This window comes from Myotis lucifugus, unplaced genomic scaffold (assembly GCF_000147115.1).
Source record: "Myotis lucifugus unplaced genomic scaffold, Myoluc2.0 scaffold_11, whole genome shotgun sequence".
Lineage (NCBI taxonomy): Eukaryota > Metazoa > Chordata > Mammalia > Chiroptera > Vespertilionidae > Myotis > Myotis lucifugus.
Genome location: NW_005871059.1, coordinates 13,205,781 through 13,229,704, shown reverse-complemented (window position 1 = coordinate 13,229,704; position 23,924 = coordinate 13,205,781). Strand labels below are relative to the sequence as shown.

Here is a 23,924-nt window from a genome sequence, read left to right as displayed (position 1 = left end):
TCCTGTTTATTAGATTATTTTTCCTGCATCCCTAAGTCATACCAGGGAGAGTAAATAGGAGAAACTTTCTGGGTCATTAGATACCTTACTTTGCATTCATTCTTAAGTAACAGGTTGCTGGCTGTAAATTTAGGTTCAAAATAATTTTCTCTGAGAATTTTAAAGTCTTGCTCCACTGTCTTCTAACACCAATACTATTAATGCAAAGAGTGATGACACTTTTTTTCAGGTATTCTGTTAATTCTCTCCACAAGCTTTATACTAGGATTTTTTTTTTTTTATTTCAACAGAATAGTTCTTGGCACATGGTGAATATTTTCCATTTGAAAATATTTTTTTAGTTCAGGTAAATTATCTTTTCTTATTTACTTGATTCTTCATCTCTGTTCTGTCATCTTGGATTAATAGCTTTCTATATCTATCCTCCATCTCAACTTCTTTCTGATAGTTTTCCTTTCTGTCATTCTCTAAGTTCTGAGCTATTTTCTCAATTTGATCTTCTCTATTACTTATTTAGTTTTCAGCCATATCAATGATTCAAGTCTATTGATTTTTAAAAATCATTTGGAGAACCAATGTTCAATATTTCAAGGGCTCTTTCATGTTCCTTCTTGCTCCTTTCTTAGTAGTCTACTCTTCTATATGGACACACCGTCCCCTCAAATCTCTCTGAGGAGTAATTCAGTGTTTAATGCCTTTCTTCTTTCTTTTACCTGTTTGTCCCATGGTTAGTTGCTTGTTCACACATTTTGGTATTTCTCTCTTACCAAATATTTGATGATCCTTCATTAATCATCACTTTTTTAAGTATATTTTTTATTGATTTCAGAGAGGAAGGGAGAGGGAAAGAGAGAGATAGAAACATCAATGATGAGAGAAAATTGTTGATTTGCTGCCTCCTTGAACACCCCACACTGGGGATCCATTCCACACCTGGGCTTGTGCAACCCAGGCAGGTGCAACCCAGGAATCCAACCGTGACCTCCTGGTTCATAGAGTGAGGCTCAACCACTGAGCCATGCCGGCTGGATGATCACTAATTTTTTAACCAAAAAAAAAAAACATATTATGTAAGTATTTCCTACTTAAAAAAATAGTATAGTAAACACCATCCAGCTTAGAAATAAAACTTTACAAATATAATTGAAACTCTTGTGATTACCACCACCACCCAGATTTTCTTCATTTCAGTTCTGAGCCCAGCATGGCAGGGGCTCTGGCAGCCCCACAGCTGGGAGGCACTTCTCCAGAGGGACTCTGTCCTGGGGTGGGCACAGACCTAAATGGCACCTTGAGCTGATGTGGGGCTTGAGACAGTGGGATGGCCTGGGACAGGTAGGGTCTTGGAATGATACCCAGTTGGATGGGCTAGAAAAAAGGAGGAAAGGCCAAATGGGATGCTAAGACATAATAGCCACTGCTTTTAATGACTGAGAACTGGGATAATGTTGGCATGGGGAGAACAGCATTTAGTCAAATCTGTGTTAATCAGACTGCCTTTTGAGCCCAGGAGCAGCTTCTGAAGGTCCAAAGAGACACAGAAGTGGGAAATGGTATCCAGAATGTCTGTCAGGAGAAGCAAGCCCCTTCATAAGGCAGGATCCAGAGCCCAGATGAGAAGTGACAACCGCTGGGCTGGCTCCAAGTCCTAGAGAGAAATACTTGTAGGCAGAAAACAAGTGTGGGAGATGGGCTTCCAGGCATAGGGAGCAAAGAGGTTCAGTTGCCAGAATTTGAAATCGAGATATGCTTAGGTCTGATAAGTAAGGATGAGATTGGCCAGACCAATGACAAGAATGAAGATGAGCCCTAGCCAGTTAGGCTCAGTGGATAGAGTGCCAGCCTGCTGACCAAAGGGTCCCGGGTTCGATTCCGGTCAAGGGCACATACCTTGGTTGCAGGCTCCTCCCTGGCCCGGGCCCTGGTCAGGGCTTGTGCAGGAGGCAACCAGTTGATGTGTTTTTCTCACATTGATATTTCTCTCTGTCTTTCCCTCTCTCTTCCGCTCTCCCTAAAAATCAATGGAAAAATATCCTCGAATGAGGATTAACAACAACAACAAAAAAAGAATGAAGATGAAGATTCTTAGAGACTGGAGCTGCTGAAATTCCTCCAACCGATACTCAGAATTGGCCTTAGTCTTAATGAATCAAGGTCAAGAAGTCTCAGCCAGGGAAGATGGGAGGTGGGGAAAAGGAGGGGGAAGGAAGATAGACCTCGGGAACCAGGTATGATCTGACACCATCACTTGACTTCAAGGGGATTTATATTTTTCAGCATTTGTGAATGAGCCAACATACCCAAAACCTATGCAAAATTATAAAGATCAATGTGTCCCCCCTACCAGCTCCCCTATATACCATCCAATAAATACCGCAGAGCTCCAAGAAGACCTGGTTCCATTCCCGAAACTTGTTTTGAGCACCTCCTATGCGCCAGGCACTGTGCTGTGAAAGGAGACTTCAGAGGGGATGAACACCTGCTTGGCCATCAGTGATTCCTGTCCTGTCGAGAAGTCGGACTGTTTCAGGCAGTATGGAAAGGACTGTGCTGGAGGTGAAGAGGGAAGAGACAAAGCAGGAGGAGACAAGGAAGGGAGACACACCGTGATGTTCTATGAACTATAGTACTTGGCTGCTTCTGGAACACAATTCAAGGCAAGTGGTCAGAGCCCTGGCGTTGGAGTCAGACCTACCTCTGCCCATACCTTTTGTGTAATCTTGAGCATGCTATTTTAAATTCTATAAACCTCACAGCACAGTGCCTGGCACATAGAAGGTGCTCAAAACAAGTTTCTCCTTCATCACCAGAGGATCTAGAAAAGAAAGCACTAGAAATACCTTTATTACTTAGTATAAGGCCACACTCCTAAGAGGATGGGGATATGGAGGAATAAAGGACAATTCAAAAAGAAGATATGTGCCATACTGGTTACTGAAATTGCTTAACATTTATTGCTTCTGTTAGGATTAGTAAATTGTTAAGTCTCATTAGGTACACACACTAAGAATTGGAAGTGATTAAACACCATAGTAGGAATGGATCAATTTCTTCTTATCCTAAGTTTTCTCCAAAAGTAATAGTTATGTGATTTTTCTTTGTGCTTATGCAGATATATTTATTGGGAGATACCATATGTTCCTTCTCTGACAAATCCCATGCTGTGTCTATCATTGACATTCACGGTCCCCTTGCATAATGAAGTACAGTCAATTAACAATTAGCCATGCTGCTGGCTGATGGGTAGGAGACCATCTTGACAATCTCCCTAAAGGTAGGAAATTGTGGTGATTTGTTTCTCTTTGGCTTTGTAGCTTTCTTTTAACTACTCACTTGCAAATGGGGGGAAAAAAATCTGATTATCTGTGAATTTCCAAGAATCGGATCAAAATGATTTTTTTAAATGCTATGAACACACAACATAGGAGGACAATTCTTTGGCTTCCTTTTTGTGTCTCCCCAAGCAGAAGTATTACATTGTTTTTCTTCACCTTTAAAATAGACAGCATCTCTTCACCACGCAGGTAAAAATACTAACTACTGAAGATAAGCTAGAGATAACCTTCAGCTGAGTCAAGCCCTGGCTGGAATTTCTGCCACTATTTCCATTCACCAAATTGCACCACTGATTGTCTGTAGCCAGGCATTGACCATCACAACTTCTCCGCTGGCAAGGTCAGTGTTTAATGGTGATGGTTTTGACTTCCGTGAAGAATTCATAAGAGTCCTTGGCTCCTTCTCTACCTACTCCAGAACTCTTCATCCCCCCGAAAGGAAGGTTCAGCTCCCTGATGAGCCAGCAATTGGTCCAGACCAAGCCTGACTGCAACTTCTTAGCCACCCGGTGGACACGCCCCACGTTGCTAGACCACACGGTCGCTGCCAGCCCATATTTGACACTATTGGCTCTTTTAATCACTTCCTCTTCGCTATCAAAGGGGACAACACACGTCACAGGACCAAATATCTCTTCCTTCATGCAGCAGGACTCGTCCTTAATGTCAGTTATCACGGTGGGAAGCATAAAATAGCCTCCCTGATTCCTGGGGGGAAGACTCAACTTGTCCACTCCCTCACCGCACAGAATCTGGGCCCCTTCAGCACGAGCTTTCTTGATGTAACTTCGGACCTGGGTGGGTGAAAACCATGATTAGTAACATCTTACCTTCACACAAAGTAACAAAAAATTCAGTATTTTGAAATCATCTAGGAAAGATGTATGAGGTCATTACCGAGAAATCTAAGGTCGATTATCTTATCACTCAGCTGCTGAGCCTGAGGAGCACAAGTGCTCATCACTTGGGCATTCAGTCCTCATACGGAAAAGGAGAGAGTAATTTACTTAATGTCTAAGTGCCAGTCAGATGAGTGCTTTTCATATATCCTCTCAAAAGTCTGTTGGCAATGTATTATTATCCTCTACTTGCTGATGATGTCATTGAGCCTCAGAAAGGGTACGCATTTCATAAAACTAATAAACAAGAACACTAGAATTCACAGTCAGCCATATTCAGTAATTAAATACACAAAAAGAATATTTTATCATTTTTTGAGGGGCCATGCACATTGTAGAAAGTGTGAAGTGGAATGGTGTACAAGATTTAATTAAAGTCCAGGATATCCTTCCAATATCTGAGCTTCCAGAACAAATAATTTCTAATTTCTAGTCTAATTACTGATTATATTCAGAAATATATCTAGGTAACTATAATGGAAAATAAGTTATGTAATAAGCAAACCCAGTGACTTGGAGATGACAGATATTTATTAATAATGGTTGTAGACTTATAATAATGATATATACATTTATATATGGAAATGTTTAAGTCACAATGATATATGATTCTGCCTCTGAGCGGTATTATAAGCATAGGAGAAATATAAAAATAATTCCCAAAATTTAAAGTACAGAACAAGAGTCAACTAGTACATCAAAGGCAGGGTCAATTTTGAAGGGGCATTTTGGGTTCCATTTATCATTTATCATTTATCATCTGAGGATTCTGTCCCAGTATTGAATTAGAACTGTAGAACTATATTCAAAATAGAGCTATATATTTGCCATGTAAAAATAAAAAAGGTACTGTTATCTTATTATTTGTTGCTTCAATTTGTAGAACACTTAATAAGCCATACATCAAACATGTTTTAAAAACAGAACATTTGGTTCAATTTATCTTCCCTTCTGCTACACCTCCTCCCCCAGCTGGCACGATGATCTCAAAGCCTTCCCAGAAAACCCCTAGGCCAGTTTGTGGGTAGAGACTAAAATAGGTTTGGACTTCTCTTCCCCCTCCTCTCTTGCTCCTTTTGAAACAACCCACCCACATTAATGAAAAGATGTCAAAGGCTGCTTCTGGGGTGAATGAAGGAAGTCCAGGCCAGGGTCTCCGGTGGCACATTCTGGAGGCAGTGCCAGGAAATATGTCACAATTCCATGTACAAGGAGTGTTCTGGCTTCACATTGTCATGTCTAATGGGATTACAGGATTATCTCTTAGAAGCTCTTGGGATAATCAAATATGAAGAGAGGTGTTAGTTTCAAATTGTGGATTTATCAAAATATTTAATGCACAAGGTGACTCATACTAAACTGAATTTATTTTCTAGAGGGATGATAGAATGATATCTATACTAGCAGCTCAGGAACTGAGATTTTCAGTAAAATCTGAAAAAAGTAACAACCTTGGGACTGTTAATATGCTATGAAATATAATGAATTATTATTAAAAAACTTTTCTTGAGTGGAGAATTGTTAGTACTTACTAGCTTTGCATGTAAAATCAGAGCATAGAGAAGAGTGGTCTTGGGAGCCCAACTGTGCTCATATTGCCCACTAGCTAAGGGGTTTTAAATGCTCTGTGTCTCAGTTCCATCATCTGAAAATAAGGTTAACACTGCCACCTCTTCATAGGACTAAATAAAAGAAGATATGTAAAATATTTAGCATAATGTCTGGGGCACAGTAAGTCTCTTGAATGTCAGCAGAGGTCATTGCTGTTGATGAAGATGACAATGAATGCATGATCTGACACTTACTAGCTAAGAGACTTGAGAGGTGTCCCCCCTCTGTGTGTCAGTTTGCTTAGCTGCCAAAGGAGATTGGAAACTTTAAGAGTGGGCCTCAGAGCCTGGTCCTACTGGGAGATGCATCTGTGAACATGCTCTGGGCTTCCTCCAGCCTCCCTGTAAACACTCGAGAATTCTCTCTCACTCGCTACATGCATCAATGGGGAGGCAGGCAGACAGCCAGATTCTCCAGACAGACAAGTAGGGGAGGATTATGGAGGGTAAAAATAGAAAGAAAAAGCAACTGTCCGAAATAGGCAAGGGAGATTTTCCATCATTCCTTGAGGACAGAATCATCGCAATTTACTTTGCATCCCCTGCAGCTACAAGGAACCTGGGAAATGACATGTCCACGTAGGAGCATGCTCTGTCTCTGTGAGTTTCTGAGCCCTTTGCCATTACACCACAACCTTTACACATTCTACTTGGATTCTTCTGTCACTGCATCACCATTCTATTATGACAATCACACAGAGGTAGGATGGACACAAAGACCCCAGACTCTGCAGGGCTATTTCGATTTGGAGAAGATATAGACATAGTGCAGAAGAGGAGATGAGGAATGCAAAGACGGCAGATAGACCTTCCTTGGCACACAGCCCCCAAAGCTTTCTGGCGAAAGGCAAGGAAAGATGTCCCCTGTCTCCTGATCCCAGGTGGTTTGGCAGACTGAATTGAAAAGTCACAATCTGAAAAGGCCAGGAGGAGGAAATGAGGGGAAACCAGGCTCTCCCTTCGTATCTTAGCCTGGACTCCGAGGAGAACTAGCTCACTTGGTGAAACTCACATGGGGAGCTGAGCTGAGGTAAAAGGAGATGGACCTGGGGTTGGGGTTACCCAGACCTGCAGGTGGTGCACTCCTCCTGTCTGGGCACAGGTGCTAAGGGGACACACACATGCTAAAGGAGGCCTCAGCTCCCACCTGCCCCTGATACATTCTCAGTCTGCAGCAGGTAAGTCCTCAGGATCCACCAGGACACCCCGTGTGTGGGGATCACTATCATTGGGCCCCAACCACCAACATACTGAAAAGAAGGTAATTTAAGGTCTTCTCTGTGGAGTCACTCAAATACATAAAGTTTGAGGTGTGTATTTTACTCTAGAAATTTTTTTGAAAATTGTATACTAAAATATTTTGATACTACAACTTGCTAAATTCTCTATGTTCATGTTAGGAGAAAATTACTGGGAATCACCAAAAACAAAATGAAACAAAAGTTTGATAATTTGGGGAAATATGTTGTTTTCAACTAAAATGTATTATAATCAAAAAATTGTGGTACCTTTTTATAAGTTGGTTCTTGAGAAAGCAAGAACATGGTGGGGGGCGGGGGATGTGGACCTACAGAAAACAGTCCACTTGCCTATTTGTAGTAAGTCTGTAAAAATCTCTAATGAATTTAGAAAATAAGCTGATCATATTTTTGAAATTCTTAGTTGGCAGGTAAGAAGTTGGATTTGTATAATAATGAGGTGTTGAACACCAACATTTTTCCAAAGATTTTTAAGAAACTAGAATTAAATTCTAAAGTTGCCTGTGACATAAGCTGAAATAACCAATGAAAAGATGAAGAGTTAGAGGAGAGTCTGAAGCAAAATCTCAAAGGCTTGTGTGTGTTTATATGGATTTTTTATTGTTATTGTGATTTAATGATCAGTGATACCAGATGCTTATGTTCAAGTGTTCAAGGAAAATGGAATCCTCCAGTTTGGGGGTATAACTAATACACAAGATGTAGTGTTAATTCAAACATTTGTCCAACAATAATATGCACCTATTATGTTCCAGGCACTTTTTTGGGATGTAAGGATCTAGCAGTGAATGAAACTGATCATGGAGCTTGCACTCTAGTCAAGTAAAAATAGTCAATAAAGGAATAAATAATATACATTATATGTCAGGTGGTAGTAAGAGTCACGGAGAAAAATAAAGCTGCAAAGAGACAGGAAGTTCTGGTAGGTGTGACTTTATATAGGGTGAGCAGGCAAGCTCTAATTCAGAAGGTAACATTTGATCTAAGGAGAAAGCCAAGTAAATCTCTGCAGGAAGAACATTCCATGGGGCACGGGCAGCAAGAGCAAAGGGCAAGAAGGAGTGGCCTGATATTTTCCAGGAAGAATCGGGAGGTTAGCGTGCAGCAGCAGAATGAGAGAGGGGAAGGGTGACAGAGGTAATAGGGACAGTGGTAATGGGTGACAGACTCCTGGCTCACTTTAAAGACTCAGGCTTGACTGTGAACAAGATGAGGTATGACCATACATGACAAGATACATCACAGCCAGGTTATCAAATAACCATGATACTAAAGCAAGGTTTAAAAGTAACTTGGCTAATCTTCAGCATGGATACAAGATCCTCTTAAAAGTACAGCGTGTGAGCTCAGCACCACCAGGTTTTAAGTTGCTTCCTCTTGATTGCCAGCGGCATCCTGGGACATCTAATGAGCACCCACAGGGTCTGATGCTGGCTTTGAAGAGGGCCTATTGCTCATGTGAGGAAGAGCAACTCATATGGCTGAAGCTGTTTGTTGTCAGAGAGCAGAGATGCCTACAAGGGGGCCTTGGGTGGAGCTCAGAAGAACCATGAGGCAGGCTAAAGAAAAGGCCACTGTGGGCAAGTAGGGTCATGCTGAGCATCAGACATATCATGTTATGACCAGCCGGTGTGGTTCAGTGGTTGAGTGTCAACCTATGAACCAGGAGGTCACAGTTCGACTCCCAGTCAGGGCATGTGCCCGGGGTTGGGGGCTCGATCCCCAGTGGGGGGATTGCAGGAGGAAGCCAATCAATGTTTCTCTCTCATCATTGATGTTTCTACCTCCCACTCCCTTTTTCTTCCCCTCTGAAATAAATAAAAATATATTTTAAAAAGTATTATGTTAAAGCCCACAGGAAAATCAAATACTTTTATTTTCCTCACTGATATATCTCCCTTTATTGGGTAAATTATGGCCTATAATAGAAAAAAAGGTCTCTCTGTTGATTTCCTATATAGAGAACTTTAAACTTCAGGAGCGTGGTGAATTGCAAAGGGGACTTCAGACTGCTCCAAGCCCCTGAGCCTACTGCAAAAATGCTTCTGGACGTTAACTTCTGCTCCATAGGAAGCGTTCAGAGCATGCTTAGCTTGTTTTGCAACAGTTATTTGCATGTGTGGGTGGGCAGGCACGGAGGCCGGGTGTCCAGAACAGCCGGACAAGAGAGGACAAAGAAGCCTCATGCACCCGGTGATTCCTCATTCCACGAGGGGCAACATCCACAACTGTAGGTCCCATGGGCACCCTGGGGACTGCTGCCTAGGCACCTGTAATCTTGCAGGCGAACGCGACTGGAAGAAAACAGCCATGCTGGTTAGCCTCACTTTAAATAAGTGACCACAAGCCTCAATGAGCCCTTGGAGCTGCCTGCTGACAACACAATCATCTCAAAGTCCATTCTCTCTCCTGATCTGCAAGACTATTCCATACCTTCTCCTCTCTCCTGAAACCCCCAACACCTTCTCTCCCCGTACCTGCTTCCTATTTCACTGAGGAAAAAAAGAAGAGACCATCAAGCGACATTACCTGCCCACCTATGAGCCTCTGTGCTTCACAATATTGTGAAGGTCAACATTAAAATGTGCTACGTCTGCCAAATCAGTGCAGTGCCACAGATTTCTACAAACTTAAGTAACGGCTTTGCCCCTTAGTGACTGATGTTGAGGCACATTTTCCTTGGTGGGCCTTAATTACTGCAGCTGGAGACAAGAGCCTTCAGTACCAAAATCTATGACTTATTTTGGGTAGAGTCACATCAGGTAATAAATAAAATGACTTTAGAAATCAAAATCCCATAAACCACCCATACACCATCAATGGCTTCTCCCACATAGGCCACCACTAGTCACTCCACTAACTAAAAACCACATAATTTGGACTGTGTGTTCTGGAAATTACAAAATCCTATCTTCTGTAAGCCAGAGGCAGCACCCTCTCCACTGGGAACAGTTACTTATGGAAATTTTGACCTTTATGCTTTGAAAATTGCCTTTCTCACTCTTCTGGTGGTATCTCCATGCTGACTTCTCAAGTGCATTCATTTCACACAGATGCTGTTTTAAATCTGCACTACATTTGTTTATTCACATCCAACATTTTTAGACTCTGTATCCAGAGATAATTTCCCACAGGTTATAACTGCTTAAAAATAAGGTAGTAATTAACAATATTCCAAAGCATGGGTGTGTGCTATGCCTTGCACTGAGCTTCTCTCCAGTGACATACATGCAGAGATTTACTTACTTTCTCCAAATGAGCTTTACTTATCAGAGCTCCCATGCTGGCTGACGGGTCGGAGGGAATGCCTACTTTCCATAGTCTGGTAGCTTCTAGAAACCTCTTTAAAAATTCACTATAGATGCTCTTCTGGACAAAGATCCTGCTGGTACAGAGGCAGATTTCACCCTGCCAAGAAATACACATGAGGAAAATGACAAGACTGCAGGACACACTCCTTCATGGACAGATCAGGCTGCACTCTGAGCAATATATATATATATATTTCTAAGTCACTTTCTCTAGGAATTTCTGTGAGAGAATTAATTACAATTATAATGATCATGAAAACAATCATTATACAGAATGTTTTTCACAAAAACCCTATTGGAAGGCATAATTATTGTAATTTCCATAATTTACTGGTAAAGAAGTGAAGGTTCAAAAGATTATGCAAATTATTCAAGTTAGGTTGAATAAAAATATATCTCCTTCCACTCATCTTTCCTTCTATGCAAGTTCTAATTCTTCGGCTTAAGTCTTTGTTTTTTATTTTAAAAAATTTAAAACACAGCTTTGGAGAAAATCATTCACTATTTATGCTCCATCCTAGGGACTATCCTGGGTGTTGAAGCTGATATGTCACAGAAGCAGGCACAGTTGCCCTCTCCATGAAGCCTACAGTGTAGGATATCTGATCCTGTGTTCCTCACCCTCTGGGATGCTACGGCCTTGAAGACCCTGATGAGAACTATGGACCCCAGGAAAATACCTGCTACACGGTGTCAGGAGATGCAAAGTTGCCCTGAAACTCATCTGTGACTTTAAGGTAAGAAACCAGCTCCAGACCGGTTCTAGTATTTATTTCTAAGGATGAGAATGCATTTGGGAGACTTCCGGGAGGAGAAAAAGGTTTACTGGAGGTAGGGCATCTAGACAGCAAGAAGAGTCTGGGGAACTAGGTGAATACCAGTATGGATACACTTGGAGTAGCAAAAACCAATCATTTTGCCCATGGCTGCTCCCTGATAAAAGTGGTGTAACTCAAGAAAAGGGACGAGCTGAACGGAAGCTGTGACTCTACAAGGCTACAGTTTGACACTAAGATTGAACAGATGGTCAACGCAGTAACACAAAGTACCGATTCTCCTTTCACTGATACAGCACTGGATCGACCTACTCACTCCTGGCTGTGCATTGTGATGAAACAGATCCTACTTGACGGGGCAGCAGAGTTCAAAACCAACCAACAAACAAGCAAACAAGCAAACCAAAACCCAGAGACATGCCTGGTTGGCAAAGCTGGACCTGACCGTGGTTGGAATACACTCCTCCAGGTTGGCATCCTCAAAGATGATGGCAGGGTTCTTGCCCCCCAGCTCCAGGGAGAGCCTCTTGCAGTGGGGAGCACTCAGCTGTGTGATCCGCTCGGCTGTGGGCTGGCTCCCCGTGAAGGAGATGAGGGGCACCTCTGGATGGGACACCAGGGCCTCGCCTACCCTGGGCCCTGTTCCGAACACAATATTTACCACACCTGGTGGAACACCTGCATGGGAAACAGTATCAGTCACAGTAAGTATTCTCAGTATGTTGAGCACTTGAGGTTACATGGAGATTCTCCTTGAAAGTCCAATAGGTGGGAGTGAATTCATGGCTATCTCTAGTTTAATAGTAAAGCAAAAACTACAGTATCACCTCTGCCTAGCATACACCCTAGGCGGAATTTCTCCAGATGCTTTGCCCCAGAAAATGCAGGGTACAACATTCTACATAATTCATTCCATACAACTGACTAGGCCTTCGAGGCTGAGGATGCAGAGATTCCTCAGGTAGGTCAAGCCCTGTGAGGGAGGAGAGCCCTGCTCTAAGCTGGCATCCAGGAGTCACAATGCAGCGTGAAAATGTCACGTAGAGGGGAGTGCGAGTGCTGCAAAATCCAGGGAAGACACCAGGGCCAGGGGAGTGAAGGCGGCTCTCCCCACCCCAGGAAGGTAAGTTTTGAGTTGAAGCTCCTGAACCCCATGATATAAATGAATCACTACAATCTAGGTCTGACTTAAAGTACCAAGAACACCCAAAATTAGAAGCCCCAGTCCAGTCTTTTCTATCATGAGATCCTACTGCCCTATGTCTGCATGTATTTACTTATGTTTACTTGTTTATTACCTACCCACCACTAGGAGGTACACTAGCTAAGGGCAGAATAGTACTTGTGTCTTGCTCTCCATTGTATGTACCTCCTGCACACAGCCTAGTTTGCCACATAGGATTAATACCATTAAGTGCTGATGCTCATTTACTAGGTGCTTACTGTGGGTCAGTCATTGCTGTAAGGGATTTACCTTCTTTAGATCCCCCAAGACTTCTATTAGGGAGGCAGCATTGTTAGGAGATAATTGTTAAGTAAATGGGTGCTTATCTAAATGTACATTATCCGAATTAGAAATGGCCCTTGACTTCGAGTGTTCAGAGAGAAAATCTGTGTGCCATTGTGTTGTGTCCTGGGGGCCCTTAGGGTTTGCCTGGAGGCAGCTGAGTTTGTTCCCTCTGTTTCTTCAGGCTTGAAGTACATCAGGGACAGAAGTCTCCAGTGTATGAGGATTTTGAACTACTTCCAGCTCCTAGTATTTTTCCCTTGCTCCAGATTAGACATTCTCTCGACAGAAACATAATTTTTTGGATTAGAACATTCTCTTCAAGGATATGCTTTTAAAGTATAAATAATAATGTTACATTGATGATTCATTATCATCCAAAACATCTTCTCATAGAGCCACAGCCTTAGCCCAATCACCTTGAGGCCACAACCGAGGCCCCATTCAGGTGAGCTCCTCTACACTCAATGTGCACATGTTGAAATCTAGCATAGAAGTCAGTTTTCTGGATCATATATCTCTGCCAGGAGAGGAGAGGCCCAAAGCCAGGCACCATGTGACAGCAGCTGGGCCCTGGGTTGGGGCAAAGAAGATGCTTGGGGGAGAAGTCCTCCCTGTGGCTGATGGGAGGAAAACAAGAACAAGTGTCCCACCATTGGCAAGAGGGGGCATGAGAAGGTGGACTCTATTTTGTAAAGAAGGGGATGAGAACCTAATCCCTATGTAAGGGAGGGATGGCACATTCTGGAACACGAGAGAGTCAGGCACATTCACATCACACCCGCTCCAGAGGCCTAGAGCATCCACAGACGTGATCCCAAAGGCCTAGGCTGGGAGGCCTCATTCCTCGGTAGGATACAAGGGGAATGGGCAGCTGAACAAGGTCATAGGCCCAGTGCTCTTCCCTAAACAGGCATGGTTTAGCTCTTAAAGAACTGACTCAACTTTCCTGGGAGCCAATGTGTACGTTTTTGCTTCAAGAGAAAAGACATCCAGGAGAGACAGATGGGCTCTTTCCAAACATCCACTCCGTGAACACAGCTGAGCCCAGTAGTACCTCCTCCTTGAAGGAAGCACGCACAGCAGAGACCAAGAGAGCCAGAAAGACAGCCCCTCCCTGCTACCCACCCATCATTCCTACCCAGGCCACAGAAACACGAGCGGAGGGACCTGACAGCGAGGGGCCTTCTCGTGGGGTACAAGACAGGCTCTCCTGACTGCTACTTTCCAACCCCGGTGCAGTGTCAGGCTGAACACCCCAAAACTAAACCAGAAACCCACCCTGAATGTGGTCATTGCAATATTAGCCAAAAGGGGACACGAAGCCAGGTTATATCAGCGCCTGAGTAGTGATTCCCAATGCAGGGGAAACAGAGGGATGTATTTCAAATCTCTTGAAAATGGGCTGTTTCTAGCAAGTATGCTATAGCTATACAAACCAGAGAAGTGCCTAGTAGTACTCTTATCTTCATCAAGATTAACTTGTGGTTCCAACATCAGATTTAAATTGACTCTCAAGCACAGCCCCTGGAGCAGGCTGGTAACTGGCTCCCTGGGGCTCTCGAAGCCTGTCCTTGTCTTCCTATCATGTGCCCTTTGCTGCCAGCTGAGCCTGCAGGGAGGAACTGTCCTGCAGTGGCACGTTCGAGGGTTGAATAGAGGAAGCCCTGTGAGCAAGCCCCACGGATGAAGGGAATTTCTCAGAAAAGGAACAGGGAGACAAAAACCAAAGATGTCAGTGGAATCTGTTTTGCTGCTTAGTAGGTTTCTATCCAAAATAACTTTTCAAATGTCAGTGACCCTCAGGGGCCTAAAGCTACACAATGGGCAGCCCCCAAGCCCATCCTCCCTCAGACTCTGACACCTGATTACCTGCTTTGTCCAGGAGTTTGCACATCATCCACGCAGTCACTGAAGTCAGCTCGCTGGGCTTGGCGACCACAGTGTTGCCGGCAGCAATCGCTGGAGCGATCTTCCAGGTCAGCAAGTAGAGTGGCAAATTCCAGGGACTGATCAGACCAGCTAACCGAGAGCAGAAGCAGTGCCAACAATGACATGCCCCTCAGGGCAGACCGCCCACACACACAACCCGGGGTTCTCCTTCACCGCTGCATGGAACCTAAGCTCCTAAAAACCCCAGCTTTGCTTATCTGTAGCCAACTTCCCGGAAATCGTTCTAAAATGTATTACCAACAACTGTGCCTTGGAAAACTATAAATTGATACAGTTCAGTCTTTTCTTGATAACTTACAATGAACAACAGTTGTATAAATTTGGGGGCTAAACAGTTCCATAATGTGATGAGTTTTGAGATTTATGGACTCATCTTTACATCTATCTAAATCTCTCCCTCATCATTAAACTGTCCAGCTACCATTTCTTCAGAGTTTATTGGATGGAGACATAAAATTTAAGCTTTTTAGAATTATTTATAAAATAAGAGCAAAGAGGTTCTGAGGTTGTGAAATCCATCGTAGATCGCCAGAGGATTTTTGCATTAAAAAAGTTTCTCTAAGCCCTGGCCAGTTTGGCTCAGTGGATAGAGCGTCAGCCTGCGGACTCAAGGGTCCCAGGTTCAATTCCGGTCAAGGGCATGTACCTTGTTGCGGGCACATCCCCAGTGGGGAGTGTGCAGGAGGCAGCTGATCGATGTTCTCTCTCATCGATGTTTCTAACTCTCTATTCCTCTCCCTTCCTCTCTGTAAAAATTCAATAAAATATATTTTTTTTTTAAAAAAAAAGTTTCTCTACGTTCTCACCTGTATCCCAATCAGATAGGGTTTTCTCTTTAAGTAACAGAACCAACAACTGGAATGTATCTTCATGTGATTGTATGAAACTGCCCAGCCTCCCAACCATGAAACAAGCAAAAATAAAAACGAAGTCACCTGATTTATAATCTGCCTTCAAATCTGTGCTATAAAAGTATATAAACATAGTTTATGTTATTACATTTCCCATTGAAAACTCTTTGCTTTAGGAGATAATATTTTTGCAGCATAATGTATTAGCATACTTTTTAGGAGGATGTCTGAATTTTTCATAATGCCTTGAAAATACCATTTCCAAAGGTTTCAAATAATCAAATTGGTAAGATGTCCCATTTTCTTTCCTTTTAACATATTCTTTCATCCTGTCATAAAACATAGCTGGTAAAATTTGAACAGTGGGGTTTTTCTCAGATGAAATAGTGACATCTAGTGGAAATTTTCAGTCATTGCAGCTATTTAGGGGTCTTCAAAGGGCAGGAAGCAAAGAAATGAATGAGGAAAGTAGATAATTCAGCCAAAGCTTATTTACCATGTACCTGGCACTGTTCTGAATGTTCTACACTTACTAATTTATTTAATTCATATAAAATATATAAAGACAAAATCAAACTGTTCTTTCAGTTTTTCAGATAAGAATACTGCTGCACACACATGTTATGTAACTTGCCCCACACACACCCAGAAGCCATGCTCTTAATCTACTTTCTGGAAATAGACTTTTTTTTGTTACAAGGGGGGAAAAAAATCCTCCTTTGTGAATTTCCTCTCAGCCTCATTCTTTTACATGTGATTTCCCAAGAACAATCTTCCAGGAATAAGTAGAGAATTTCACACAAAGAAAAAAAACCAGAAACATCGATTAAGGCCAAAATTGTATTTCAGTCACAGTAGAAGAAGCCTTTCCTTTGCCTTAGTCTGTCCCTTTAGATCAATTCTACGGAACTGACTGAGCTGCTCTCTGTGCAATCGTGGTCCAGGCTTTCCTGGAAGAGCACCTACCGATCCCCACAGGGGCCCGCACGGTATAGTGCAGACAGCCCATGTGGTCCATCTGGGTGCACTCCGAGGTGTGGTGCAGGATGGAGGAGGCGAAGAACCGGAAGTTCTGTACAGACCGGGGAATGTCCATGGTTCTTGCCAGGGTAATGGTTTTCCCTGTAAAAAGTCAGCAACAGAAAGCACAGTCGGTGTATTTCACCATGGACAGTAGAGACAGTATCACTCACATACCCCGCTCACACTGCAGTAGCCTCCGTTCCTACTAGCCTGGGACAGACATTCACTAAATATACAAAGCATTGGTCATGGTTTAATAAAACCGTGAAATAATTAGATAGGAGGTTATAAGGTGAGGTGGGGGGAGGTAAATTGAGTCAAATGATCTTTGCTTTGTGGACTGAACAGTTCAGAGCTGTCATCATCAATTTGCCAGATGCTAACACTTCACCCGCACCAGCTCTTTCAAAATCGCAAGCTTTGTACATGTCACAAAGAGGGAGTTGGAATCGTGGGTGTAAAGATAGCTGTCTTTGCATATTACAAAAACCACTTGGATAAACACGTGATGTATATTAAATGTCCCCCCGACACGGGGAGGGGTCATTGAGATGGGCACGTGGCAGAACTATGGAAGGAAACCCCTGGCGCTGTAGCTGTGGGGCACTTGATCGCCCGACACGTGCCCCACACGCATCCTAGCTCCTGGTTGAACAAACCAGAAACCTACGCTTGCCTGGAGCGTTGCTTCGTTTCCCTTAGAGATGCCGGGACACTGCGGTGCCGGGAGCTCCAGCAGGAATCGTTTTCTTCCTAAGGCCTTGGAGTCAGGCTGCTCCCTCACTGCAGGCTGGTTTACAGCACGCACGTGATTTTAAACCATTGACTTTCCCAATAGATATCATTGCAAAGATCTACAGGCACTTACTCCATTACCCCGACTTCTGGGAAGCAGGTAAAAAATTGGGACAATTGTGTTGGAAGTAGGAGAGTGGTATCTCAGGTGGCTTTCTAAGTAACTGGACTGTGAACTGCTCTTCAAATGACCTTTGCTTCATAGTTCGCCTCTTGGAATTGGTGGAAGATCACGTAATCAACCCTAGTGCTTCCTCCCTCCCCAGACCCATGCCCTTTGACAGGCCTGTTTGCAGTTCCTTCCACCGAACAGAGTGTATTTATTTCCCTGCCCCTTGAACTTGGTTGGGTTCCGCCGGGACTCGCTTTGGCCACGAGACCCTCAGAGGCCTTGGGTTGTTTTGCTTCCCCCGCTTCCTCCGCCAGGAGAAGCCCGGGCGCCTGCGGCCTGATGGTCCCAGGAGGGGTAGGTGAAGAGCGGGCCCAGTTCCGGCGATGACAGTTCAGGAAGAATCGTTGTCCAGCCTCTGAGGAATAGGTTGCACTCTCCATGAAGCATTTAGTAAGAGACAGCTGCCCTCGACCCCCGGCTCTGCTAGCGCGAGGGCGGAAGAGGGAAAGGCCCGGCAGAGACAGCCCTGCAGATGCGCCCGCGCTCACCTTGGTCCTTGGATTCGGCCTGAGCCAGCTCCTCCAGGGACTGTTCCAGCAGGTCCGCCAGGCGGTGCAGCACCTGCGAGCGCTCCTGCGGGCTCCTGGCCGACCAGCCGGGAAAGGCGGCTCTGGCAGCCTCCACCGCAGCCTCGACCTTTGAGGAGCAAACGGGAGAGGGTCGCCTTAAGCCTTACGACTGTTGTTGCTCTCAGGGATCGCAGGAATCCAGAACCCATACATGCCAGGATTATTTCCTGCCTAATTCCGAATATTCCCGGTGCTGATTTACCCACAAGGTGTTGCCGATGTGACCAGCAAAGCAGGGGCACCACAAAAACAAAGAAAAATGCTCCATTTCGAGCACCTTATCCATAATGCGGCAATCAGATCATTAGAAAGAAGCTATTTGAATTTTAACAGATGCACATTTTCAGTCATTTCAAAATATAGACTTTTAAAACATCGTGTGAGAGGGGAAACTTAGTTGAGAAGCACAGAATCTCTAAACTCTTAATCCAGCTCGGACATACCTGATAAAGTCTAAAATTTTGTTTGAAATCACTGTCACCCCATTTGGAATGACCAGTCATATTGGTAATTTTTTTACTAATTTTTATATATAAGGAAATCTGCTAAGTACTATAACACAAATTATTTCATTTAACCCCTTCTAAAATTCTGCAACATGAGTATTGCTTTGCCCATTTAGATGAAAAACACTGAAGCACAGAGAGCTCAAGTAACTTGCCGGCGGTCACACAGCCAATAATTGGCAGAGTCAGGATTCAAACCCAGATCTTCGTGGCTGCCAAGACCACGAGCCGGCCTGCTATGGCATAACAACCGGCCCTGCTCCTTGCTCCCTATCTCTGCCCAGTGAAAGAGGCCTCTTTAGGAGAGACGGGTATCTGTAGTTGAACAGAGAGCTTGGGGACCCAGTTTTAGAGCTAAATCCAAAAGGAAATAGTGTGTGGGAAGGTATGTGCAAGGCAGAATAAATTTTCAGGCCACCTGCTGCCTTTCTCCTCTCATAGGCAATGTCTAAGATAGCAAATCCATAGATTGTGTTGCCCTCTCCTCTCTCACATGCATGACAAACATTTATAACTAGAGGCCCGGTGCATGAAATTCATGCCTGGGAGTGGGGGGGGGGTCCCCTCAGCCCAGCCTACACTCTCTCCAATCCAAGACCCCTCAGGGGATGTCCAGCTGCTGGTAAACCGGCAGCTGGACATCCCTCTTATAATCTGGGACTACTGGCTCCTAACTGCTCACCTGCCTACCTGATCACCCCTAACTGCCTCTGCCTGCCAGCCTGATCGTCCCTAACTGCCCCTTCTGCCAGCCTAGTTGCCCCCAATTGTCCCCCACCCCACCAGCCTGGTCACCCCTAACTGCCCTCCCCTCCCCCCGCTGGCCTGGTCGCCCCATGCAGCCTGCTGGTCATTACTGTTACTGTGATGGCGCCCCCTACAATTTGCATATTCTTCTATTATTAGTATAGATCATAGCCTTCCCCGCCACTGGACCCACAGGCTCAGCCCCAGAATCCTCTTCACAGGTTCCCCAATGCTACAGCTTATTTCTTGTATCACATGACCTGACAATTCCACCACCAGCACTTAGGCCCTCTTATTGAAAACCTGATCTCACTTTTCTCCTGTTTTCTTTATGTGAACAAAGTCACTTTCAGATGAGCTGAGGTAAGGTATAAAATGTCTGGAAAGATGATGGTTTCACCTCAAAAACTGAATCTCTAATATGGACCTGCAGACAGGATGAAGAGAGACATGTGGGCCTTAGTGATCTCCACCACAGATGCAGGCTCATGGACATCCTGTTGCCAAGGCAACAAGAGGAGAGTTCATTCATACAGTAATATAAAATTCTAATCTTCCTACACTTGTCAATATAAAACTCTAATCTTTTTGAGAAGCAGAAAACTCAGTTCCAGTAATGTTTTCTAAATTGTTTAATGCCACATGTCTTGTGTCCATTTAATATAGAATGCATACTCATCTACTATCCTATCTAATAATAGAGAAACATGGTAATTAGCCGTACCTCTGCTACCCTTCCCATTGGCTAATCAGGGCGATATGCAAATTAACTGCCAGCCAAGATGGCGGCCGGCAGTCAGGCAGCTTGAAGCGAACAGGAGGCTTGCTTGCTTCATTGATGGAGGAAGCCAACGTTCCCCGCCTGCCACTGCCAGCCTCTGAGCTTGCTCTCTATGAAACATTGTTACAAATATAGAAGCTAAACAAAACCCCAGAAGCCTGCTTTCAGCCAGCCGGGATCTCAGAGCTGGAGTTAAAACAGTGTTTCGATTATAGAACCCAAACAAACCAGATACCTGCTTTCAGCAGCCAAGGCCTCAGAGCTGGAGCCAAGCCTCAGAGCTAAAGCTGGCCCAGAATAAAAAAAAAGGAAAAAAGGAGCGGTTGGGAGCTTCAGTCACCCACCAGCCTGAAAACAGCCCTCAGCCCCTCACCCAGACTGGCCAGGCACCCCAGTGGGGACCCCCACCCTGAAGGGGGTGTGACCAGCTGCAAACAGCCATCAGCCCCTCACCCAGGCTGGCCAGGCACCCAAGCGGGACCCCCACCCTAATCCAGGACACCCTTCAGGGCAAACCAGCCGGCCCCCACCCGTGCACCAGGCCTCTATTCTATATAGTAAAAGGGTAATATGCCTCCCAGCACCGGGATCAGCGGAGCCGCGAGGCCTCCCGGCACAGGGATCAGCGTGACAGGGGGCAGCGCCCAAATCCCCTGATCGCCCTGCGGCTCTGTGTGTGACAGGGGGCGGGGCCACAACCTCCCTATCCACCCTGCTCTGTTTGTGACAGGGGAAGGCGCCCTAACCCCCTGATCGGCCCTGCTCTGTGCCTGATAGGGGGGAGCTCCCCAACCCCCTGATCGCCCTGCGGCTCTGTGTGTGACAGGGTGCGGCGCTCCAACCCCCTGATCTGCCCTGCTCTGTGTGTGACAGGGGGCGGTGCCCCAACTCCCCTATCGGCCCTACTCTGTGAGTGACAGGGGGGAGCTCCTCAACCCCCTGATCGGCCCTGCTCTGTGCGTGACAGGGGGGAGCTCCCCAACCCCCTGATCGACCCTGCTCTGTGCGTGACAGGGTACGGAGCCCCAACCCCCTGATCCGCCCTGCTCTGTGCGTGACAGAGGGTGGTGCCGCAACCTCCCTATCGACCCTGCCTTGAGTGTGACAGGGGGTGGTGCCTCAACCCCCCAATCGGCCCTACCCTGAGCGTGACTAGGGGTGGCATCGCAACCTCCCGATCCGCCCTGTTCTGTGCATGACAGGGGGTGGCGCCCCAACTCCCCAATCGGCCCTGCTCTGAGCCCGACCAGGGCTGCACCTAGGAATTGGGCCTGCCCTCTGCCACCCGGGAGCAGGCCTAAGCCAGCAGGTCGTTATCTCCTGAGGTGTCCCAGACTGCAAGAGGGCACAGGCCGGGCTGAGGGACCCCCTCCCCCCCCCCCCCCAGTGCACAAATTTTTGTGCACCGGGCCTCTAGTCCTATATAATAAAGAGCTAATATGCAAATGGTCACTACGCCCTCATGCCATCACGCCATAATGGCTCAGACACTCAACACTGGGGAGAGAGGAATGGGGACCAGCCAGGCTGTGGCCCAGGAAAGGGACAAGCCGCCTGTCCCATGGTCCCAGGCACCAGTGGCTATGCCTGCGGCCCAGGAGAGGCACAAGCCACCCACTCACGGTCCCCTGTGGCTGTGGCCAGCCAGGGCAAAGCCAGACCGGGTCCTGGGTGCCTGCGACCAGCTGGAGGAGGGAATCCTGGGTCCTGGGTGCAGGGCGAGGCAGAGGTGGTTAGGGGTGATCAGGCTGGTAGTGGAGCAGTTTGGAGTGATCAGGAAGGCAGGCAGAGTTGGTTAGGGGCAATCAGGCAGGCAGGCAGAAGGTTTAGGGGCGATTAGGCAGGCAGGCAGGTGAGCGGTTAGGAGCCAGCAGTCCTGGATTGTGAGAGGCAGTCGGAGATCCCCTGAGGGGTCCCCGATTGAAGAGAGTGCAGGCCAGGCTAAGGGACCCCCACCCCCGTGCATGAATTTCATGCACCGGGCCTCTAGTATACAATATTAGCAAAAGCTAATACTTAGAAAGCTTTAATATATGCCAGACACTAAGAGTTTTACATAAGTCAGTCTGTTTAATTCTCAGAACACCACTGTGAAGTAGATATGATTATCCCCAATTCATAGATAAGGAGATGGAGGCAAAAGGATGTTCAACTCAAAGTCAAGACCATAGATACTAAATGGTGCATCTCATCTTGTAAGCCAGGCTGTCTGACTCCAGTCTGTGCTTCTGACTGCAATGCTATAACGCAGAGAGAGAGACCACTGTCGAAGCCCAAACAGCAGAGATGAGAGTGTTAGCATACTGTGCTCTGTAAAATATGGGTGATGACAGAGTCCAGTTTGTAGGTTATGACTCCTATTTGGGACAATGTACACTACGGGGCTTAGTGGATGCAAAGTGTATCTCAAAAACTGAACAAATGGGAACCACTGTAAGCAGCACCAGCTGCTCTTTCTGTGAGTGACTTTTGGGGAAGTTGGGCATGTAGTTTGCATGGTGACCATATATTTCAAACCAGGGGGGTGGGGGGAAGTATTTATGGGATTAAATAGAATATTTGCATGGTAGATTGCTAGGAAATCCAAAATATTTGATCCTCTACTAGTAGGTACAGCCATAACTTGAAAATGCATGAGCATTAGCAGCAAAAAATATTTCAGCTGAATTTGTCATATCTTTCATTTTTAACTTCCCTTTGGAAAACATGCTAAGATGAGGAGGATTGGAGAAAACAAGGATGAATTTCCCACATCTATCCAAGGTCATTAGAAGCAAACAAAAGTGTGGGTACAGTTTAACCAGCATTAGTCAATATTTTCAAACTTTAATCCACAAGATAAGGTTCTTTTTAATGCAAGACAGATTTAAAATATTATTAACAATAGAAAAATAATAGCTAGTTCTTTCAAAAACCTTGCATATAATACTACATATTAAGGTTACCATTATCTTTAAATAATCTAGTTCTTTGTACCTTAAAAAATAAATTTATGGGGGATAAATGGTGATGGAAACAAATAAAATAAAAATAAATAATTTAGCATCCACTAGGCATTAGATGAGTATACATACATCAGCCACATTTATCACCCCAGATATATTTACATTCTCAGTGCAATAACTGATGAAATATATTTCGAATATTTTATAAAATTCTTCCAATAAAATTAATTCTACATCACTAAAAATGTTAATGTGTGTAACACAAAGCTCTTGAGTAAGAAAAAGGATGCTGTTAAATTTAACTCTAAAAAAAAAAGGAAATTTGATTTTTAATTTCACCATTGAAATGGTCAGTTTTATTTTACTAGATATTTTAATAAGAAATATTAGAGGATAATTCTATATAATAAAAGGCTAATATGCAAATAGAATGGCGGAGCAACCAGGAACAACCGAACGACCGAACAACGGGTCGCTATGACGTGTGCTGACCACCAGGGGGTATGTGCAGAAACATGGGCAGGAATTGGGCCATGGGTGGGGATGGGTGGAGCAGGGTGAGCAGGGGGCGCCAGACCATGGGCAGGGCAACCGGTTGCTTGTCATTAGGGTGAGCCTCTGGTGGGTTCCTGAAAAATTCTTTTGCTCCAGCGCGTCACAGTCCAAACTGGGCACTCCAACCTGCTGCTGGCGGCCAGTCCTGCTCACACACCACAGCCCAGTGCTGGGAGCTGCCCACTCACACCCGCTGCTGGTGCTTGGCGCCGATCTCAATCACTCGGCACCATCAGTGGGTGAGGTGGGCAGCTGCCTGCCCTGATCCACTTCCCCCTGCTCATGAGGGGCGATCGGGGCAGCAGCAACCACTCGCACCCACTGCTGGCA

The 23,924-nt window shown here is 45.1% G+C and overlaps 1 protein-coding gene across 3 annotated transcripts in view; it reads right to left on the bottom strand.

Annotated features, from left to right (window-relative positions):
* Positions 1-2,966: 2,966 nt before the first annotated feature.
* ALDH8A1 (aldehyde dehydrogenase 8 family member A1) overlaps positions 2,967-23,924 on the bottom strand; it is a 22,282-nt gene continuing 1,324 nt past the window's right edge. Inside the window, exons 2-7 of one of the 3 annotated variants that reach the window (XM_006084450.3) lie at positions 17,980-18,127; positions 16,468-16,623; positions 14,570-14,719; positions 11,612-11,868; positions 10,350-10,511; positions 2,967-4,129 (exon numbers count right to left, since the gene is read on the bottom strand). In XM_006084450.3, the coding sequence (XP_006084512.1) occupies positions 3,677-4,129; positions 10,350-10,511; positions 11,612-11,868; positions 14,570-14,719; positions 16,468-16,623; positions 17,980-18,127 (1,326 nt within the window). In that variant the 3' untranslated portion in view covers positions 2,967-3,676. The remainder of the gene's footprint in view (positions 4,130-10,349; positions 10,512-11,611; positions 11,869-14,569; positions 14,720-16,467; positions 16,624-17,979; positions 18,128-23,924) is intronic. The other 2 variants (XM_023750087.1, XM_023750086.1) reach the window with 2 other exon arrangements.